This window comes from Diadema antillarum, unplaced genomic scaffold (genome assembly GCF_040938485.1).
Source record: "Diadema antillarum isolate AM-2024a unplaced genomic scaffold, OU_Dant_1.0 scf00000063, whole genome shotgun sequence".
In the NCBI taxonomy this organism is placed as follows: Eukaryota; Metazoa; Echinodermata; class Echinoidea; order Diadematoida; family Diadematidae; genus Diadema; species Diadema antillarum.
This window is the reverse complement of record NW_027270952.1, coordinates 2,282,347-2,300,711: the sequence shown is the minus strand read 5'-3', so window position 1 is coordinate 2,300,711 and position 18,365 is coordinate 2,282,347. Positions and strand designations below refer to the sequence as shown.

At 38.7% G+C, this 18,365-nt stretch overlaps 1 protein-coding gene across 1 annotated transcript in view; it reads left to right on the top strand.

Moving 5' to 3' along the window:
• Nucleotides 1-7,796: 7,796 nt before the first annotated feature.
• LOC139716258 (solute carrier family 4 member 11-like) overlaps nucleotides 7,797-18,365 on the top strand; it is a 58,948-nt gene continuing 48,379 nt past the window's right edge. Inside the window, exons 1-2 of the mRNA XM_071627826.1 lie at nucleotides 7,797-7,836; nucleotides 11,320-11,404. Of these exons, the coding sequence (XP_071483927.1) occupies nucleotides 7,797-7,836; nucleotides 11,320-11,404 (125 nt within the window). The remainder of the gene's footprint in view (nucleotides 7,837-11,319; nucleotides 11,405-18,365) is intronic.

The following is an 18,365-nucleotide window of genomic DNA, read 5'->3' as shown; positions in this document are numbered from 1 at the left end:
CTTTCACCTAGCTGTACACAACAGGTTTTGTCTGTGTCAGAATGTGCCCTGAGGCAGTCACACTAAAGTTACATTCAGACGACAAGCCTTAACCCTGAGGTTAGGAAACTTCGAGGTTAAGCTTGTAGTTAGGGACAGTGTAGACGCACTCGTAGTTAGCTAACCTCGAGGTTAGCTCGATGTTAAGAGCCACGAGATATCTCAGGGTTAGCGCTCTAACCACGAGCCGCGGGGGGTCCCCACTTGTAGTTAAGCACCCTGTGGACACAAAAATCAACAAACTCAAAGGGGCAGGAGTTTAACCTCGAGGTTTCCTAACCTCGAGGTTAAGCTTCGTCGTGTGGACGCACGTCGAAGTTAGGGGGCAAGAGCTTAACCTCGAGGTTTCCTAACTTCGAGGTTAGGGCTTGTCGTCTGAACGTAACTATTATTTTAGCACACCAGAGTTTAGCACACCAGCATCTAGATATTGAAAAGTGAATAAATTAGTATCAGATTAGGATGGCTAATAAAAACAGTGACAAAAATTGTATGCTCCTAGGGCTACCATAAATTGAAGGACAGTCTACTGATGTAATCCTTGCTTCCATATTGTGCCTTAACACCAGCTAAATTTTTGGAAAACTTTGCAAAGTACAATGTCAATGATGTGCTTCACGTAGAGAAGTTTGCTGTGTATACTACACAAGTATTTCAATATGTGCTCATGGGTGAGTTACACCAAGGCAGATAAGGTGTTTGTTTTTTGATTTGTGCTAAGTTAGTCTTGAATAAAATCTCTTTAAATTTGATCCCATTTGTGAAAAGGAGAGGTGAAAAACTATTTATTGGTATTTGTTGTTGTACAGTAGGATCTGCAAAGCAATACCAAAATTTGCGAGATTTGACTTTATATGGGAGATCTTCCACCAACCATATTTGTATCAGCATGTGCAGTTTAATCATACTTTATTGCATCAGTCTGACTTCTGTTTCAATTATTAAGTTGATAGTGTCATTGCCTTTTTTTTCTGTTATTGTATGATTTTTCATTTTAAATCCCAGATGTTTTATGAAAAAAAATGCATGTTCAATATGTTGAAAGGAATATACTGACATGATACATTGCATTCTTTCAAACTTATTACATTGACAAAATTTGTAAATTGTTAAAGTTAACCCCCAAAAAAGGGCATTTCATTAGGTTCAAAACTACACTGAATATACATATTAATGATTATGACAGTTTATTAGAGTCTCAGCAATATTGTATTTTTACATCCATGATTTAGATTCTTTATCATGCAGCTGGAGGAATCATGTATCAACAACTCATACTCTGATTGCAACATTTATATGAATGGATGTAATGCAGTGGGCCATTAATTTCAGAAATGGCCTGTGAGCACATTTTTCATTTCAATAAACAATCCCCATGCCTAAGTCCAACATGTCGTTGTTCATGTGAACTGTCTGAACAGTTTCGCAGACGCAGGCATCTCTCCCGGTAACCCGATACTGCAGGCATTTCAGTCTGTGCAGCAGCAATTACCACTGGTTCCCCCTCTCCTTAACCCCTTCTCTGCCTGAGACTCTGGACAGTGTGTAGAATGCTGTGGGGTTTTCTTCATCCGATGGGTAGTCAAAGCACACTGAGGGTTAAACTTGCCTCTGCCCAGGGTCTGCTCAAATCCCCCTTAATCCTTCCCTTCTCTCCTTTCTTCCACCCATCTGTCTTCTGTTGATGAGGAACCCTCAGCTACATCCATATGTTTGATATTCTCAGCCTTTCCCCTTCTCCTTTTCCTCTTCCATTTTTCCTCATCCTTTTTTCCTCATTGTTACCCAGAGATGCCAACTGTGACTTTTATTTATATTTAGATTTAAGTTTATTTTTTAATTTTTTTAATCTATTTATTTATTCATTTATTTATTCATTTATTGGGGAGGGGAGCAAAATTATATATCTATAAATTATATATATATATATATATATATATATATATTTTTTTTTTTTTTTTATATATATATATAAATATATATTTTTTTTTGGGGGGGGAAGGGATCAAAATATTGCAGGTTTCATGGAAGATACTGCTTTTCTTAACATGTATTATACTGCATGTCTAATGCATAAAAGGTTAAAATACTGTTTTTTCTGAATTTTTTTTCAGCTTTCAGAATACTACACTGAGACTGTTTAAAAAGTTTGTATACCTGCTTCTCTTTACCTATATTTTTCTTTCAAATCGTGCTGAAGTATTAAATTCTTGTCTTGACGGTGCAAAAGGAAATCAAATATTTTCATGACATCTCTCTCTTTTTGAGTATCAATCTAAAATGTGCACAAAATCTTTTTACATCTGGAGACATTACACGAAGCATTTTGTCTGACAAATGGGTTGGGCAAATTTGCTCTCAGCCAATAACACACAAGAATTTTGATAGCTTACAACAGTTTCTCAGAAAAAATATATGACAAAGGCTTCATGAAATGCCCCCCCCCCCCCATATCTGCTGAATGCAGTTCCCAACTGTGAATGAAGAAAGGACACAAATTTGTGCCATTTTTAAACCATGTGTAAAGTCAAGTCAACAAGTGTTTGTAGGAAAGATAATATCTCCACCTCAATTTTACCCACTCTATCACCCCCCCCCAACAAGAATTACTGAGTACCTGTACTCTCATTTTGCTCTGATTCAAAATTTAGACTGCAACTTTCAGAGAAATTGCTGTTGAGATGTTGTCAGTTGTGAACCAGATACGTGCAGTGCCATAAACTTTGCTCAGTGTTAATAGCCATGTGGAGCACCGCTGACGATACGATATCTTGACATAAACACAAAGGGAATATGATGCTGTTTTATGATAGCCATGTTTATATAATCCTTGTGACTCTTTGTATGGTAGTGTAGCAAGTTGAAAATATATCATGTGCTAAGAGATTCATGAGGTGTGCAACACCATGGCCTAAATATATATATTACAGGTGCTTGGATGGAGACTAGTTGTGAATGTATAGACACAAGATCCTTAATGCTCTCTGGAGCCAGAAGGGACAAGTTAAAAGGAAAACATGCAAATACCTCATCAATCTTTGTTTCTGTCCTGAGAGATTCTCCTCATCCATTTCCTCTTGCAGAAAAAAGAAGAAGCTTAAAAGCGACACTGCATCTGGACCTGAATTATTCTATTCGATTGTGATAGTGATAATGAGAATGAATGATGATCATTTAACAACTTTGATCGTGATAAAACCATTGGTTAGAGACAGTGATGATTTTAAAGATATAAACTTCAGTATAGTTTTGTCTTATCAAAAAGAAAAAAATGGATTAGCAATACTGACAAAGCATATTTCTTTAATGGTAGAGAGTGGGATTTGATTTACCATATATCTTGATAACGGGGAACACCAAATTGAAACAAAATTGAAAAATAGGCAAAAACTTGTGTGCCAGAAACTACCAACATAGGTGTGGCCAGTGCCATATGTGACCGTGCACCTCAAAACGAGCATAAAGTCGCACACACTGATTTTGCGTGAGGACTACAAACAAGTGAAATGGGTCAACCTAGCCGAACTTGACTTTTTCATATTTTCTGAAAGAGCAGGTCGTCTTTTACATTATACTAAAATTTGGTATCATAAAACTGGCAGGAAAGTGTGTTTTTTAGCAGTTTATCTCGAACATTTTTGATAGAATAGTATGATTACGTGTGTCTTCAGAATCCCTTTTTCATTTCTGAAAAACCTTGTCCACACTCTTCACTTTCAACTCTAATAACTTTTGAAAGGATAGTGCTACTGCTTTGAAAGTTGGCATTAATTATGGACAGAATGTTTTAATGAGGCATGTTTAATTTCAGTTTAATCTAATAATCCCTTCATTGTTGTTACTCCGGTGGTTTACTTCCTGTTTTTTGTCTCATTCATCGCACAGCCAGCACGGTTTGGTAAAGATTAAGCGCTTGAATAGACACACTAGACTGTACTTCAGAGCCTCTTTTCTCAGTTCACACTTTTCCTGAGGTTGTGCTTTCTTTCCAATATTTAGATAGGTTAGGAGAGTCCATTTGATTTGAGTTATACATCATTTTAAAGCTTAAAGTCTGCTCTTTCAGAATATGGTCTTAACTAAAAATTCATGTCTGGCGACTTTTTGTTTGTTTTGAGGTGCACTGTCACATATATAGAGAGTCAACTCTGTTTTAAGTTTATGAGCTTTGAAGCCTGTGATTGGTCAATAGCTGGTCCCGTGATCTACAGGCACCATGACATTACCAAACAGAGCATGCGTGTGTGCAGTGCCCATTGTTAACTACACTCTACTTTGTTTCCTTTAGTAATGACATCTAGGCTTTATACATGCTATCCGTCTATTACAGTAAAAGTGGAAATTTTTGCAGTGTTCAAATTTTCGCGCATTTCGCGCAACCAGAAACTAGCGCGAAAATAAAAGCACGCGAATATTTTTGCTTGCCATATGTGCCTGTGCGTGATGTCTTGATTCCGCGGAATTAAAAACACGCGAAACTCTTCCGACCCAGTCAAGCGCGAAAAATTAGTCACGCGAAAATATCCACTTTTACAGTACACGTGTACAATATGCTGAGTAACAACATGGCGGCTATTGTCATCAGTTGGCCAGACTCTTTATATACGGCACTGGGTATATGGCTATATGAGATGAAGCATCATTTGACATCCATGTATGATGTAATTTATCAGTTGTTTACTGTGGCCAACTTCTATGGTAGGTCTTTGAGCTATTTTCTGCTCTGAATAAGACCCTACTTGCCATGTGTTGTAGAATATACTTTCACATCATTTGAAAAAAATAAAACAAACACAAAAAAGTGTAGAAATATTTACAATCAACATTTGCTTTGCTTGATACGATTCTGATAACACAGAAGATGTTGTTCTTGCATACTGTCATTGGTAGAACAGCTTACAGAGTCCTATAACTTCAACTTGTAGTTTATATTACATGTCATATATTCTGCAGCTTGATTTTATCATGTGCGAATTTCAGAAGTTGGCTGCTCTGTGTGAAATTAAGGTCGACTAAGAAAATATTGCCTCCCATCTTTAATGACAAGAAATGCAACAAAATAAAAAGCAAAGGTGGGAAATTACTAATTTAAAAAGGAGTAACACTTATTTCTCACTTCTGCTTAGTGGTTTGTGATTTCAGCCACTCATGTGATTACAAGTGTTGTAAGAGAGGTTTCTGTTCATTTGTCAGTCTGACTTAGATGAGAATTTAAAGTTACAAATTGTTTGACACATCTAACAACAGTTGTATGCATAGATTCTCATGATCAAACACAATGTGGTAGGACCGTGGTTTATACTGGAAGAAATGGATTTGTGGGTGCCCAGTGATAATGTATACCATCAAACCAAGAGAGACCAGCAAACAGACTTTCCCCACTGTAATACAATTCATGTGGAAGCAAAATGTCCCTGCAAAGACTACAGGGAGTCTGTAGCAAATTGGTCCCAGGGAGCAAATTGGCAAATTAATGATGCATTTCCCACGTGGATGCTGTGTGACATCACCATTACTCAATTCAGCGTGAGATGAATTTTTTTTTTTCTGAATGGAAATTGTTTTATTGATGAGCTCATTTGCATGTTAATCTTGGATGAATGCCCATGTAAATCTACTGAATGAATTGAATATTATTTTTCTCCTATAGTGGGCTGCATGAGGCTACCTATGTATTTCATTGTCTGTATTTGTGTAATGTTTTCATTATACATCAATGCATCATTTGGAAGGAGATGGAGTATACTGCCCACACAGTGGTCTTCGTTAAAAAAAATATTTAAAAAAAAAATGCAAAACAAACAGTTTGCATATAAAAGGTACATGGATGGCATGTCTTTAAATCACTTATAAAGCTTTATGAATGCATGTAGTGCAGTGGAATGAAAAGTGCTGTCAGTAGGACCATGTAGTGTATGGTTAGATGAGAGAAAGAGAGAGAAGTCCCCTCTATCTCCCCCTATCACACTCCCAGGGATGAGATGCTAGGATTCCCAAGGGAATGGAACTCTTTACCCCCCCACCCCCCAAGTTTTGAGTAGAAAAGAAGAGTAAGTACTGTACGAGCTGAAATTTTCGCGTACAGATATTTTCGCGAATTGCTACTTGGAGGACATTTTCGCGTGTTGTTAATTTCGCGGTTGCGAGGGTCTAAATGAACTTAGTTATTTGCGCGTGGATATTTTCGCGTGTTGTTATTTTCGCGGTTCAAAGGCGATTTGCGAAATTCGCGAAAATAAAACCACCGCGAAAATTTCAGCTTGTACGATTTTCCATCGAGAAAGTTTAGGAGACTCATCTAGACCCTTGTAGGTATGTGGTATATTTTGCAGCGACCCTTGTAGGTATGTGGTATATTTTGCAGCAATCCTATTTCTGAATTGTGCAAATTTACTGATATTCATGGCAGTGCCAACTCACAAACAGATTCTCTCCTGTAATACAAACAATGTACGTACATTGTTTCCAGATTTTGAAATTGCTAAATTTTTGCTTGAATTGAGCTGAAGATTATTTCCTCTTTCCTTCGTAATGGCTTTCAATCACAAATTCACCCATTTGTGAGATTGTCCTCCATACATCAAAATTTGCAAAATGTCACACTCGTGAAATATGTATGGCCTATACAGTACTTCAGATGCTGTAATCTTTGTAGGAGCCATGAAATTCACTAGTGGAGAGTTTCTGTGTGTTTAACCCATTGAGGACGGGCTGATTTTGCTCCAACACACATTTCCCGTGGACACTTGCCCGAGTATTCTTGGGACTCATCTTCAATGGGTTAATAAGGCATTGGGCCCCCACTTTTCACGGATGCGTGATACTGTGGGCACGAATGTGCGGTTTCCCACGAAATTCCCATTGATGTCAGTGCGACCACGGGAGTGGTTGAAGTGACATTCAAAGACCTTTTGAAACTCTGGTCACAAAATGCCAGCAGGCTGCCTCCTTTCCCAGCTGATCTGCACAGCAGTTTTCTTGGCTTTTCGCTGGGGAGGGTGTCAACTAGAGTGATACATGCCCTATATTGTGCAAGGGGAAAATTAGCTGGACAAAACTTATAGAGAGAAAAACGGGGGGGGGGGGGGGGGGGGAGGAGGGGAGAGGGGTGATAGAGATAAAGAGAAAATAGAAAGAAAGGAAGAGATACAAGGGAGAGAGAGAGAGAGAGAGAGATGGGGAGGGTGAGAGAAACAGAGACAAAATGAGGTTACAATATAGAATGTAGAGAGAGATGTGAGATGCTCATAAAAAGTATTCGAGATGAATTTTAGTCACTGTACGAGTTGCATTCTGCATGGAGATACAACGTGTACACGGCGGCACGCTTCATGAATGTATGTGGGAGTGTAATCATGTGCAGAGATAAAGAGGATGGGTGCGACAACATTTCTACTTATGAGTTAGCTACTTTTTGATAATTACTTCCAAGTGAATGGTGTCTTATGATTTCTGACAATTTGGACAGGACCTGTTGGTTGGCAAAATCCATTTCCCTAGCTGAGATGTTGTCTTATGCTGTGACATGCCTAACTGCACCTTGAATTAAAAAAAAATTGATGACAGGCCTATGACAATGCATTGCTAGTGGAGCCACTCGCTACTGGTATACCTCTGAAACATAACTTCCTAGGTGATTGTTTAATTGCCAGGAGACGAAAGGCCCAAATGCCGCATCGAGACAAGTCTCATCCTCCGGTCTCTCTCCCGGCAGATGCGATCAATCTCTCCTCTCGCGCTCCCCTCCGAACTCCGAGATGACGTCAGGGAGAATTTTTCCCGATATGATTGATTGTGGTGAGCCCGAGCAGGATCCATGGCCCCTCTCTATTTTCTGCTCCAATTAGAACTTTGGAACCATATTTCACTCTGACTTTTCTTCTATTCTTGGCGAGTTTCACCGCGGGGCAATGTGTAGACCGCTCTCCCTCAGGGTGTGTAGGATCACATATTAAGCTGACACGGAAGACGTCACATTTTGTGTTTGAAAGCGCCGTCTAATTTGCTGCGTTACATTTCAGATAAGTGAATAAGTACCCTCAGTGTTTGGGTATATATATGCATCCTATGCAATGTATGTACTAGTATATTTAAGCAGAGTATGAGATTTGAGGAAGACAAATTGTCTATAGAAATCAGACTTAACAAGGAAATGCAATCAGTGTATACTGTGAGAGAATAGTTAATGATGTTTTGCAGGAAAGCATATATATATCAATCCAGAATTAATCATTAGATCATCACCTGATGTACTAGGCAATCTGCTGTTTATGTGTGGAACTTGCTTAGTTGGCAGTGTGTATAATATTTTTTTCCCCTTTGGTGTTTCTTATGTGAACAACAGAATACTTTCCTTATTTTTGGTCCTTCATGTTAGCTATTCTTACATCCATACTTTGTTTTATTTCATACAGGACAAAAGTGTAATCATAAAAAAACCCTTTGGACCATTAACTTTGGACAACTTCATAATATACTTTAGCGCCTCCCCCCCCCCCCACCAAAGAAAAGAAAAGATACAAAAATTGAGTTGAGCCGTAATAATTCTTTCTCATTATCGTCCTAGCCCTGAGATGATGTAACCATAGATTTGATTCATGGTTCATATACTTTCTCATTAACAACAGTGCGCTTGTATCATGTCGATAATAAACTCATCATGACAACACAAACAGCACTTTCACTGGTTTGATAAGATGCACTAAAAATACTGCACAATTATCAAACCAATGCAATGAAACTACAGTGTAAGACTATCTTTGCCATCTTTGTAAGTCTTATCACGTGGATGAATTGACACATTGTCATCACATAGACATCTTCAGTGTTTTCTAGAAGCATTAAATTCCTGAGAAAGGAGTGCTTGGTACTATATGCCACATTAATATCAAGTTCATCATTATCATTTGTGTGTGTGTGTGTGTGTGTGTAAATTGGGACTTCCTGACAATTTCGCTAGTGGTTGACATTCATGATCATGCAGTACAGTAATGGCTGGAGAAATGTACTTACACAAGTCACATTCATGATCGATGTTATCAAAGTTAAAAATTGGGCGTGTTGTAAAATTCGCAAGTAGCACCCTAGTCGTGAAATTCACGAAAAGAAAAACCCCATGAAATATATGGCATATACAGTGATATGATAGAGAAACTGGTACTCTAAATCACAAGCTATTGTCACCCACACTCAAAATGTTTTATAATGAACATGACATGACAGTTTAGAGCAGTGAAAAACTATCAGAAATCCAAAAATATTGAAGGGTATCTCTCAAGAATGAATCTTGATGTTCCTGCAAAGGTTGATATAATTGCAAGGTTTAGAAAGGGCTTTTGCTTGCCATTGATCAATTTATTTCAATACAGAGAATGCAGAGTATTCTGTTCCAGTGAGCCATCTCTGTAAGGGACTGCCAGTGAGGCTCCCGGTGAGCTGAGGGATGCATTCCCACATATATCTCTCTCGGTAGCTTTTCTGAGACCGTCCCTACTGAAGAATCTGCTGTGTGACGTTTTCTGTGCAGTGAGCACGCATACATGAATATTTCTCTCTGCTTGGTAGACTCATATAAACTAAAACAAAACAATCTTTTTTTTTCTCTCTCTCTCTCTCCCCTCATCTGGAATCTGACATGTTACACTGTCAGCGTGAGGCTTTCTTGAAAGAGGTTGTTTATCAATTAAAGTGCTGTCGTGTATTTTCTCTTTGTGGGGAACGCTTTATGACCAGGGAATCCTCCGAAAACTTGATCTCTGGGTAGACGTCTTGATGACACTTACTCTGATGACTTCCTTGAAGGGCAACACGGGAAGATGCACCGTGCACTCTTTAAAACTCAGCACATAATGGGAATGAATCCCGGCCAAGCTGCCATGCCTGGCTAGCTTGTGCTCCATGTGGTTGAGAAAATGGCTGTTAACCTCCTTTCTGTGCCCTTGAGGTGCAGAGGTTTAATGTTCCAGCAAGTACTCCGCCTTTCGATCGGACAGACGTGGGTTTGAAATCATGTTAATGTCTCTCCTTTAAGTCCTGTCTTGCCCCGTCTGCTGTATAGCTAAAACTGTGAATGGATGCCTGGTTAGATGGTAGTGTCTTCAAGGCCAAGTCTAAAGCTGATTACATCACATTATGGGACATCAATCTTTTATAGCTTGCCAAATTCCTTTGCACTCTGTGCAGCCATGAAATGTTGGTGTCAAGTGTTGTCAGATCATTACTTTGTCCTTTTTTGAGCTCTTTCTGCTAAAGGCTACTTTTTTTTTTTTTTTTTTTTTTTTTTGGATGAGATGAGCAGGGGACTTCTTACAAGTATCAGTGGTTGGTTTGAAAATCAAATACACTTGAACTTCTCTTATCCGGCCTCCCTTTATCCGGATCTCTCTATTATACGGACGCAATCTCGCCGTGATTTTTTTTTTTTTTTTTTAAAATTACGGGAGGAAAGGGGATTCACAACTCCTTGAGAACTCCTACACAAACACACATGAATTACATATTACTTCCAACATGATTAACATACATTACATCAAGTTTCCTTTCAAATTGCTTACCTTCAGACATTTTAACATCCCCAAACATCCCCAAATCATCGCATTTTGAAGCATAGTTTCGTCGACTTATACTGTTTATTTTCAAGACCTACTTGATACATTTCTTAATAAGTATTTATGTAAATCATCCAAAGAATTTATAAAAGAAAATGATTTCATTCTTGCAAACACGAACCTCTATTTTGGGGTCTCTTACTGAGTGTAACAATGAAAAGGTTGCCGTATACACATTACTACATGTGGTACTACAATGGGCTACATCAGTACATGTGTATGTATATGTACATGTATAAAGCATTGAGTCTCCCGTATCCGGCCAAATCCCTTATCCGGATGTGCCCCGGTCCCGACTTGTCCGGATACGAGAGGTTCAACTGTAGTCTTAAACAGCATAATGATTACCTTGAAATGTGTTATGTACTATAAGAAATTATTTTCAGAGATAGGAAATGTTGCACAAATATCATTTCAACATTGAACTCATTCAGTGACAGTGATACTAGTGTGTTGAGTTTCCAGGCAATTTCATTTCGCAAGCTTTTCAGAAATGTGATGATTTTATAACTTTCTAATGGTGATTATAATGGTGATATAATTTCCATCACTGATATAGTTTGCTATTGGTCCTCGTACAGATATGGCAACAACAATGATGGATGTTTTAATCAGAATATTTCAATCATTATTTTCATTGTCACAATTATCATTGTATCTTTTCTCCCCACAGTTCACGTGCTGGCCAAGACCGTGCAGGGCACCAGCACTAGTGAGGGTGGAGGGTTTGACTACGACCAGTCCTGGATATGTGCCCTGTAAGTATACCCACAGTGTCATCCTACTTCCATGGGCATTAGAGAGGTTGTCAATATCATAACACATTTCAGTTGAAATGTTGCGGGTTTTTTTTTTGGGGGGGGGGAGGAGGGGAGGGAGGCTTGGGCAGCTGATGTGCCAATGGGTAAATAAGTCTCGATGAGGGCTATTAAACATGAAATTGATTGCGACACTATATAAAAGGCAACTGTAAGATGCATTGAGCAGCCTAAAGAGAGCTCAGAAAGCACCAAAACCTCAAAGAATGTAATTACGCAGTGTTCTCTAAATATAACCCTAATTTACATGCTTATATATATAACCCTAACTTCTTCCTTTTTTTGAATACTTAAATGTCTCCTGACAAGATGTTACAGAAAAGAGGTGGGGCTTTGTATAGATGGGTTTGTAGTATTTAAGTAGAACACTAATTACTCTACCATAGCTAATATTCTTGAGGAGGTTTTATTTTATTATCCTTAGTGGATACTTTATTTTGTAGTTTTGATATTAGTCCAGGGCTTTATTTTTAAAAGCTGATTTGTCAATTAAGACGAAATAAAAATGCATTCATGGATTAATTGAACCCATTAACGAATGTAATGAATTAGAGTGTAATGAAAATGATTCTCATTTGAACTAATTAATGGGTGTCACTTGTTTACCCTCTCTGTTCTGTTTTCTCTGTGTGTGATTGCGGTAAGCATTTGCATTCATTGTCCAAATTGAATTAAATCGTGCCGCCAATTTCCCCCACTCTGCATTCTTGGCATACCTCACTTTGCTGACGCAGCGGCATCGCCACCAGGCCCTTGCTGATTGCAATTAATTGCCACATGTTGTTCGGCACAGCCAATGAATGACGCAAACTTGTACCGACATCCATGTAAATGTTTATGTGGAGATCACTTAAGAACCACAGCGTCCTCCATTAAAAACAAAACAAAACAAAAACATGCACACACACACACACCAAAAAAAAAAAAAAAATCTCTAGAGGACCCGTATGCAGCCCATTCAAGACTTTAATATATCGGTAGTAGACAGTGATTCAGTGCTTTCCCGTATTTGAAAGGCTCTTTCGAAGAGGATAATGTTCGGTAAAGGTTATGGGGTCACAGCATTAATGCGCTGCTCACCACACCCAGGCTTTCATAAAAATGACGGATTTATCCATATTAGTCAATACTATGTGATCCTCTTCCTCTTTTTTTCTGTATCAATATTCAGTGGCCTTCTCATTTGTTTTTGTTCTTGGTTCTGTTTTTGTTTTTTGTTTTTGCTCAGTTGAGTGCATTTCCTGAGGATTATTTTGACCTATTTTGGGTATTTGATGATCTTAATTTGATCACTGGAATGTCAAGCGGAAGAGAGTATACTATTATTGATGACTGGATGCAGCATTCTCTTCTATCACATAGCAGCAAATGCAGTCATTTTAGTATTCCAATACTGGAAGAAATTAGTTTGTCTCCGAGGCATTATGTTGCAAGGTGCAATTAATTCATAAATCATCCTTCTTTCCCGTCTGTTTTGTCTTTTCTCATTTCTTTTATTGGAGATAGAAATTAGAGGTCAATACTCTTAAATGGCTGCATCAGGTAAATCAGTATTAGCTTCTTTATGAAGGAAAAAAAAAGAACAGAAAACTGACTATTTTTTGGCAAATTTTTAATTTTGTTGTGTATAGATGGCATGTGCAATTGAATCCTGGAAAAAGGCACATGTACATGAGTTAAAATCCACAAATTTGAATCTGATCAAATTCAACTTCCTGGTTGCACTTTACATTTCAAATTCAGACAGTTTAACTCTCAATAGTGGTAAGAAGCCAGACAATTTAACTCTCATTGGTGATAATGATTAAAGGACAAGTTCACCTTCATAAACATAAGGATTGAGAGAATGCAACAATATTAGTAGAACACATCAGTGAAAGTTTGAGGAAAATTGGACAATCGATGCAAAAGTTATGAAGTTTTAAAATTTTTGTGTTGGAACCGCTGGATGAGGAGACTACTACAGCTTGTGAGTCATATGCGTACAACAGTATAAAGAAAATGTAAAAGAAAATTCAACATATTTTCACTTTTTTCGCATAATAAAAGAGCTCTTGACTTGCCTCTTTCTAAAGGCAGGGGGAATAATATTGCCCATAACATTTGTCGGTAACGAGTCAGGGGAATGTGTACTTTTTTCAAAAGATGGAATTTTGTGAAATTCTCTTTATATTTTCCTTATATTGTTGTACGCAAGTTATTCATACACTGCAGTAGTCTTCTCATCCAGCGGTTGCTGCACAAAAATTTTAAAAATTCATAACTTTTGAACGGATTGTCTGATTTTCCTCAAACTTTCAATGATGTGTTCTACTAATATTGCTACATTCTCTCAATCCTTATGTTTATAAAGGTGAACTTGTCCTTTAAAGGGATGGTACAGTTTTGGTTGATGGGGCTTCAGGTTTCCAACGTTTTTTTGAGATATGAGAAACATCTTAAGATATACGAAAGAGCATATGATGCTAAGAGGAATTCCAAGTTTATATGATGAAAATTGATTTTGAAATGGCTGAGACATCCACAACCAGGGGATCTTGAATAAAGGTGGGACCCATCTTTTATTAGGATCGCTTTGTTTTTAATACTTTGTTTCAAAACCAATTTTATCAAATAAACTTTGAATTCCTCTTAGAATTGTATGCTTTTTAATATATCATAAAGTGATTTCAAAGTATCTCACCAAAGTTAAAAGCTGAATTCTCACCTCAACCAATACTATACCGTACCAAGGGGTGCACTGTCTGGATTTAAACCAAGCCTCCTTCCCCCTTACTCCCCCCCCCCCCCCCCCCTTTCATGCGATACCCTTGTTGCAAAACTAAACAATAGCCTCCCAAACATTTGGTTTCAGACAGCCACTAATCGGCCACTTCCCACCAACCCAAATAAAATGTGTTAGAAATACATTTTAGTAAACAAACACAAAACAAATGATATTATCGTAAAATGATCGCATCACATAGCAGACCACACCATTGTCTCAGATACAGTTGTAGTTTTGCATGGAACGAGAAGAGTGGTGAATCCATGCTTAGCGTGCATACATTGTACATGGGCTGCAACCCACTGTATAGAACTGAAGAGTAATGTATTCTGCGCACCATATGCATGGAAACGTTCAGCAAAGAGTCTAGTAGGAAAGCTGTATTGACCAACGCAGGGCGGTGTATCGCTATATTGTTTGTGGGTTTAGTGGTAAACAGGTGTATGCCAGTTAAGTGGTGTGAAAGGATCACCTTATATTGCATCTCTCAGAGTGTCCTTTCCTAAGTGAGAGATGTACCTTATTTCCAACGACTTTCTGCCATGTTTCTGCCCAACATGTTGTCTTACTGTGTGTATATCATGGGTCGATATGTCCATGCTCTGCTCAAGCTTCTGGTTATAATTCTTAGCAGCAGGTTACATTGTTCAATTGTGGAATGAAGGAAAACTTGTGAATTGATCAACGCTTGTTAGCTTTGTAGGCATACTGGATGTCGCGCTTCATTTGTGATTTCTTATTTTGAAAGTTGACTCTTCCGTTGGCATAAAGTTTCAAGCCAATGACATGCTGCGTAGTATCAAAAACTTGTGGACCCATCTTGTATCATTAGGGCAGACCCAACCTTCAGAAATTCTGCAGTCTGATCTTCAACATGGGGATCATAGTTTGTGACATGATTTTTCAAAGGCTGCATGCCCGACCATCCTTGCTTGTAATTTTAGATAAAACTCTTCAATGGGAAAAATACTTCTCTCTGATTCGAAGAAGTTCTGTTAAGTTATCTAACGCTAAAAGGCTCTCAGTTAAAAAAAAAAGATTAATATTACAGAAATCACTGATTTTTAATTGATTTTTACTTGTAAAATGCGTGTCATAATCTATCTCGGCCGCTGGTTGGCTTTTGTATTGTTACCCCTTTTTCTGAGGACCATGGCAATCTTGACACATGCAACTTTTAACCGCTGAATCATGGCAGGAGACCATTGAAACCCATTGCATGTGCAAATATTTTGTGTCATGATTAAGTCTATGAGATATTACCTGTTGTCAGGGGCATGCAGTTAAAAGGCCCAGTCATTCCAGGCTAGCAGGTGTCTGCTATACGTGAGATATGGACACACTTGCAGTATGTCTAGTAAGGTGTACGTGGGCTGATCAGTAGAGTGGAAATCAGAGAGAAATGGGGGGGGGGGGGAGGGAGGGGAGGATGGGATATGGTGATGGTAGCAGTGAGAGAGGAGGAGGAGGAGGAGGAGGAGGAAGGAAGAAAAGTGAGAAGGGCAGTGGAGGTAGGAGGGGGTGTAGAACATAGAACAAGGAGAGATAGGATGAGAGAGAGAGGGAAAAAGGTAGGAATGCTGGATATATGACAAAGACAGAAAAAAAGACAGATAGACAGACAGGCAGATAGATAGAGAGAAGGAAGAGAGATAAAGAGAATGTGATAGGAAGGGGGGGGGGAGAGAATGTGAGAAGTGGGGTTAAAGACCTGGTGGTGCTGGGATACCAGGGATTTGGGGGGGGGGGGGAATGTGAGAAGTGGGGTTAAAGACCTGGTGGTGCTGGGATACCAGGGAGAGGGGGGGGGGGAGAGAAAATGTGAGAAGTGGGGTTAAAGACCTGGTGGTGCTGGGATACCAGGGAGTGGAAAGGCTGGTCCAGGCTCCGTTATATTTGAGAATCCCTGTGGCAAATTCTGCCGTTCCATGACAAAAGGAAGCAACTCTGAATTTTATCAAAATCATTTTTTTTTCTTGATTTAGGGTATTTTTGTATGCTCTACATGATGGTATAGAAATTGAGGTCACATGACCCCTAATTTGTGAAATATCTATAGACACATCAAAAGGAAGCAAGTCTACGGATTTCCTCATAAAACAATGACATTTCTCTTCATTTACTGAGAAACTCATTCCACACGGTTGCTTCCTTTTGTCATTGGATGGCAGAATTGTTTTACAGCGTTATCACTGATCTCTGTGTAAGTGCACACACAGCCAAAGAATTTTGACTAGAGTCGACTGTTACCGATTGGCATACGTTTCAGCGCATATATTCGCTGACCGGTGCTATATGTGGTTTTCAAATGTACTCCAGTGGGCAGTGAATAAATCGGACCACCCATGAAACCCCACGCCCCACCCCACGTGTCTTTAAGGCTATGAGGAGAGAGAACACGGATGAGAGAGAGAGGGAGGGAGAGATGGAGAAAAGATATATGGAAATGCTTGATATTATTTAAGTGAAAACAGAGAGAAGTAGAATGTGGGAGAGAGAGAGATGGTGGAAGAGGGGTAGAGGGGTAGAGAAATAACAATCCCCATCAATATCTGCACTTGCTCCCACCTTGAGGAGTGAGAGAGAATACCTCTGCTGCAAATTGCCTGTGGTGAGAGGTATTTTCTGCAGATGGCTAGACGTGAGTAATGTTGACACACCCCCTTAGGTTGAATGCGGACCATTACCAGTGCACCTGCCTGGCAAACTGCTCTTCGGGCTCTTCAAAAAAAAAAAAAATCAAATTATCTGATTTATCTTTTCAGTGATTTACATGATATTTGATAGCTCGTACCCTTGCATTACACGATACCATGCTGTAGTTTTATTGCGTTAGAATGCCTTAATTCTTTTCTCGATAATTCTTTTTATAAAGTGCTTTAACCCCTGCCATACCTCATTCAGGTAGTTGTCAAAAAAGAGTTGAGCAAATCATAATTTTGTGGCAATGTTCTATAGGAAGACATTTTTCTGATGGTGATGCATGGCATAGCATAAGTATGGCATTTTTGGGCTACAACTATGTACATTTCAGTAGCAGTGACATGCAAAAATACCCCTTAAATGTCCTCTCTTTTTTTTCTAGCATTCCCCAATCCCTATAACAAGGAAATGGTCTTTTACATATAGTAACTGCTTCAAGGGAAATCTTAACCATAACTACATTGTATGCCACAGAACAAAGTGTCTTGATATCTTTTTATGCCTCCGCCACGAAGTGGTGCCGGAGGCATTATGTTTTCGGGTTGTCCGTCCGTCCGTCCGTCCATCCGTCCGTCCTTCCGTCCGTCCGTAATGAATTTTGTGGACAGGGTAACTATCAAAACCTTTTGAGGTATCCTAATGAAACCTGGCATGTATGTGTATTAGGAGGTGAAGTTGTGCCTATCAACTTTTGGGTGCACATGCTCAAGGTCAAAGGTCAAAAGGTCAAGGTCAAATGCTTAAAATTTCACTTTTTCCCCCATATCTATGCAATGCCTGAAGATATTTTCTTGAAACTTAGTGTATACATGTATTACCCAATTAAGATTCTCTGGTGAAAGTTTGGGGTCATGAGGTCAAAAGGTCAAAGGTCAAAAGGTCAAGTAAAATGTTAAAATTTCACTTTTTTCTCTGTATCTTGGGAAATTGTTCAAGGTATCTTCGTGGAACAAAGTATATATGCATGTACTGACTGGCAGTGGTTATCTAGGGAATTTGGGGTTCATTTGGTCAAAGGTCAGGGGTCAAAGGTCAAGGGCAATACTTCAAAATTTTGCTGTTTTCCTTATATTTATGCAATGCCAGCAGGATTATTTTTTTTAAAACTTGATGTATGCATGTGTAACCCACTAGAGATTCTCTGGGATTTTCTTTTTTTTTGCCAATAAGGTCTAAGGTCAAAAGGTCAAAAGGTCAAAGATCAAGTGAAAGTGCTGAACTTACTTCTTTCTCCATATCTCTGAAGTGGCTCAAGTTATCTTTAAACTTAGTACATATTTATGTATGTTCTGCCTGACATTGATTCTCTTATGAATCAAAGGCCAGATGAAAATGGTAACAATTTACTGTTCAATACAGAAATTGCACTTTTTCTCCATACGATTTATACCTTGACAATTACTCAAGTGCGTAAACTTATGAAAGGGTCAA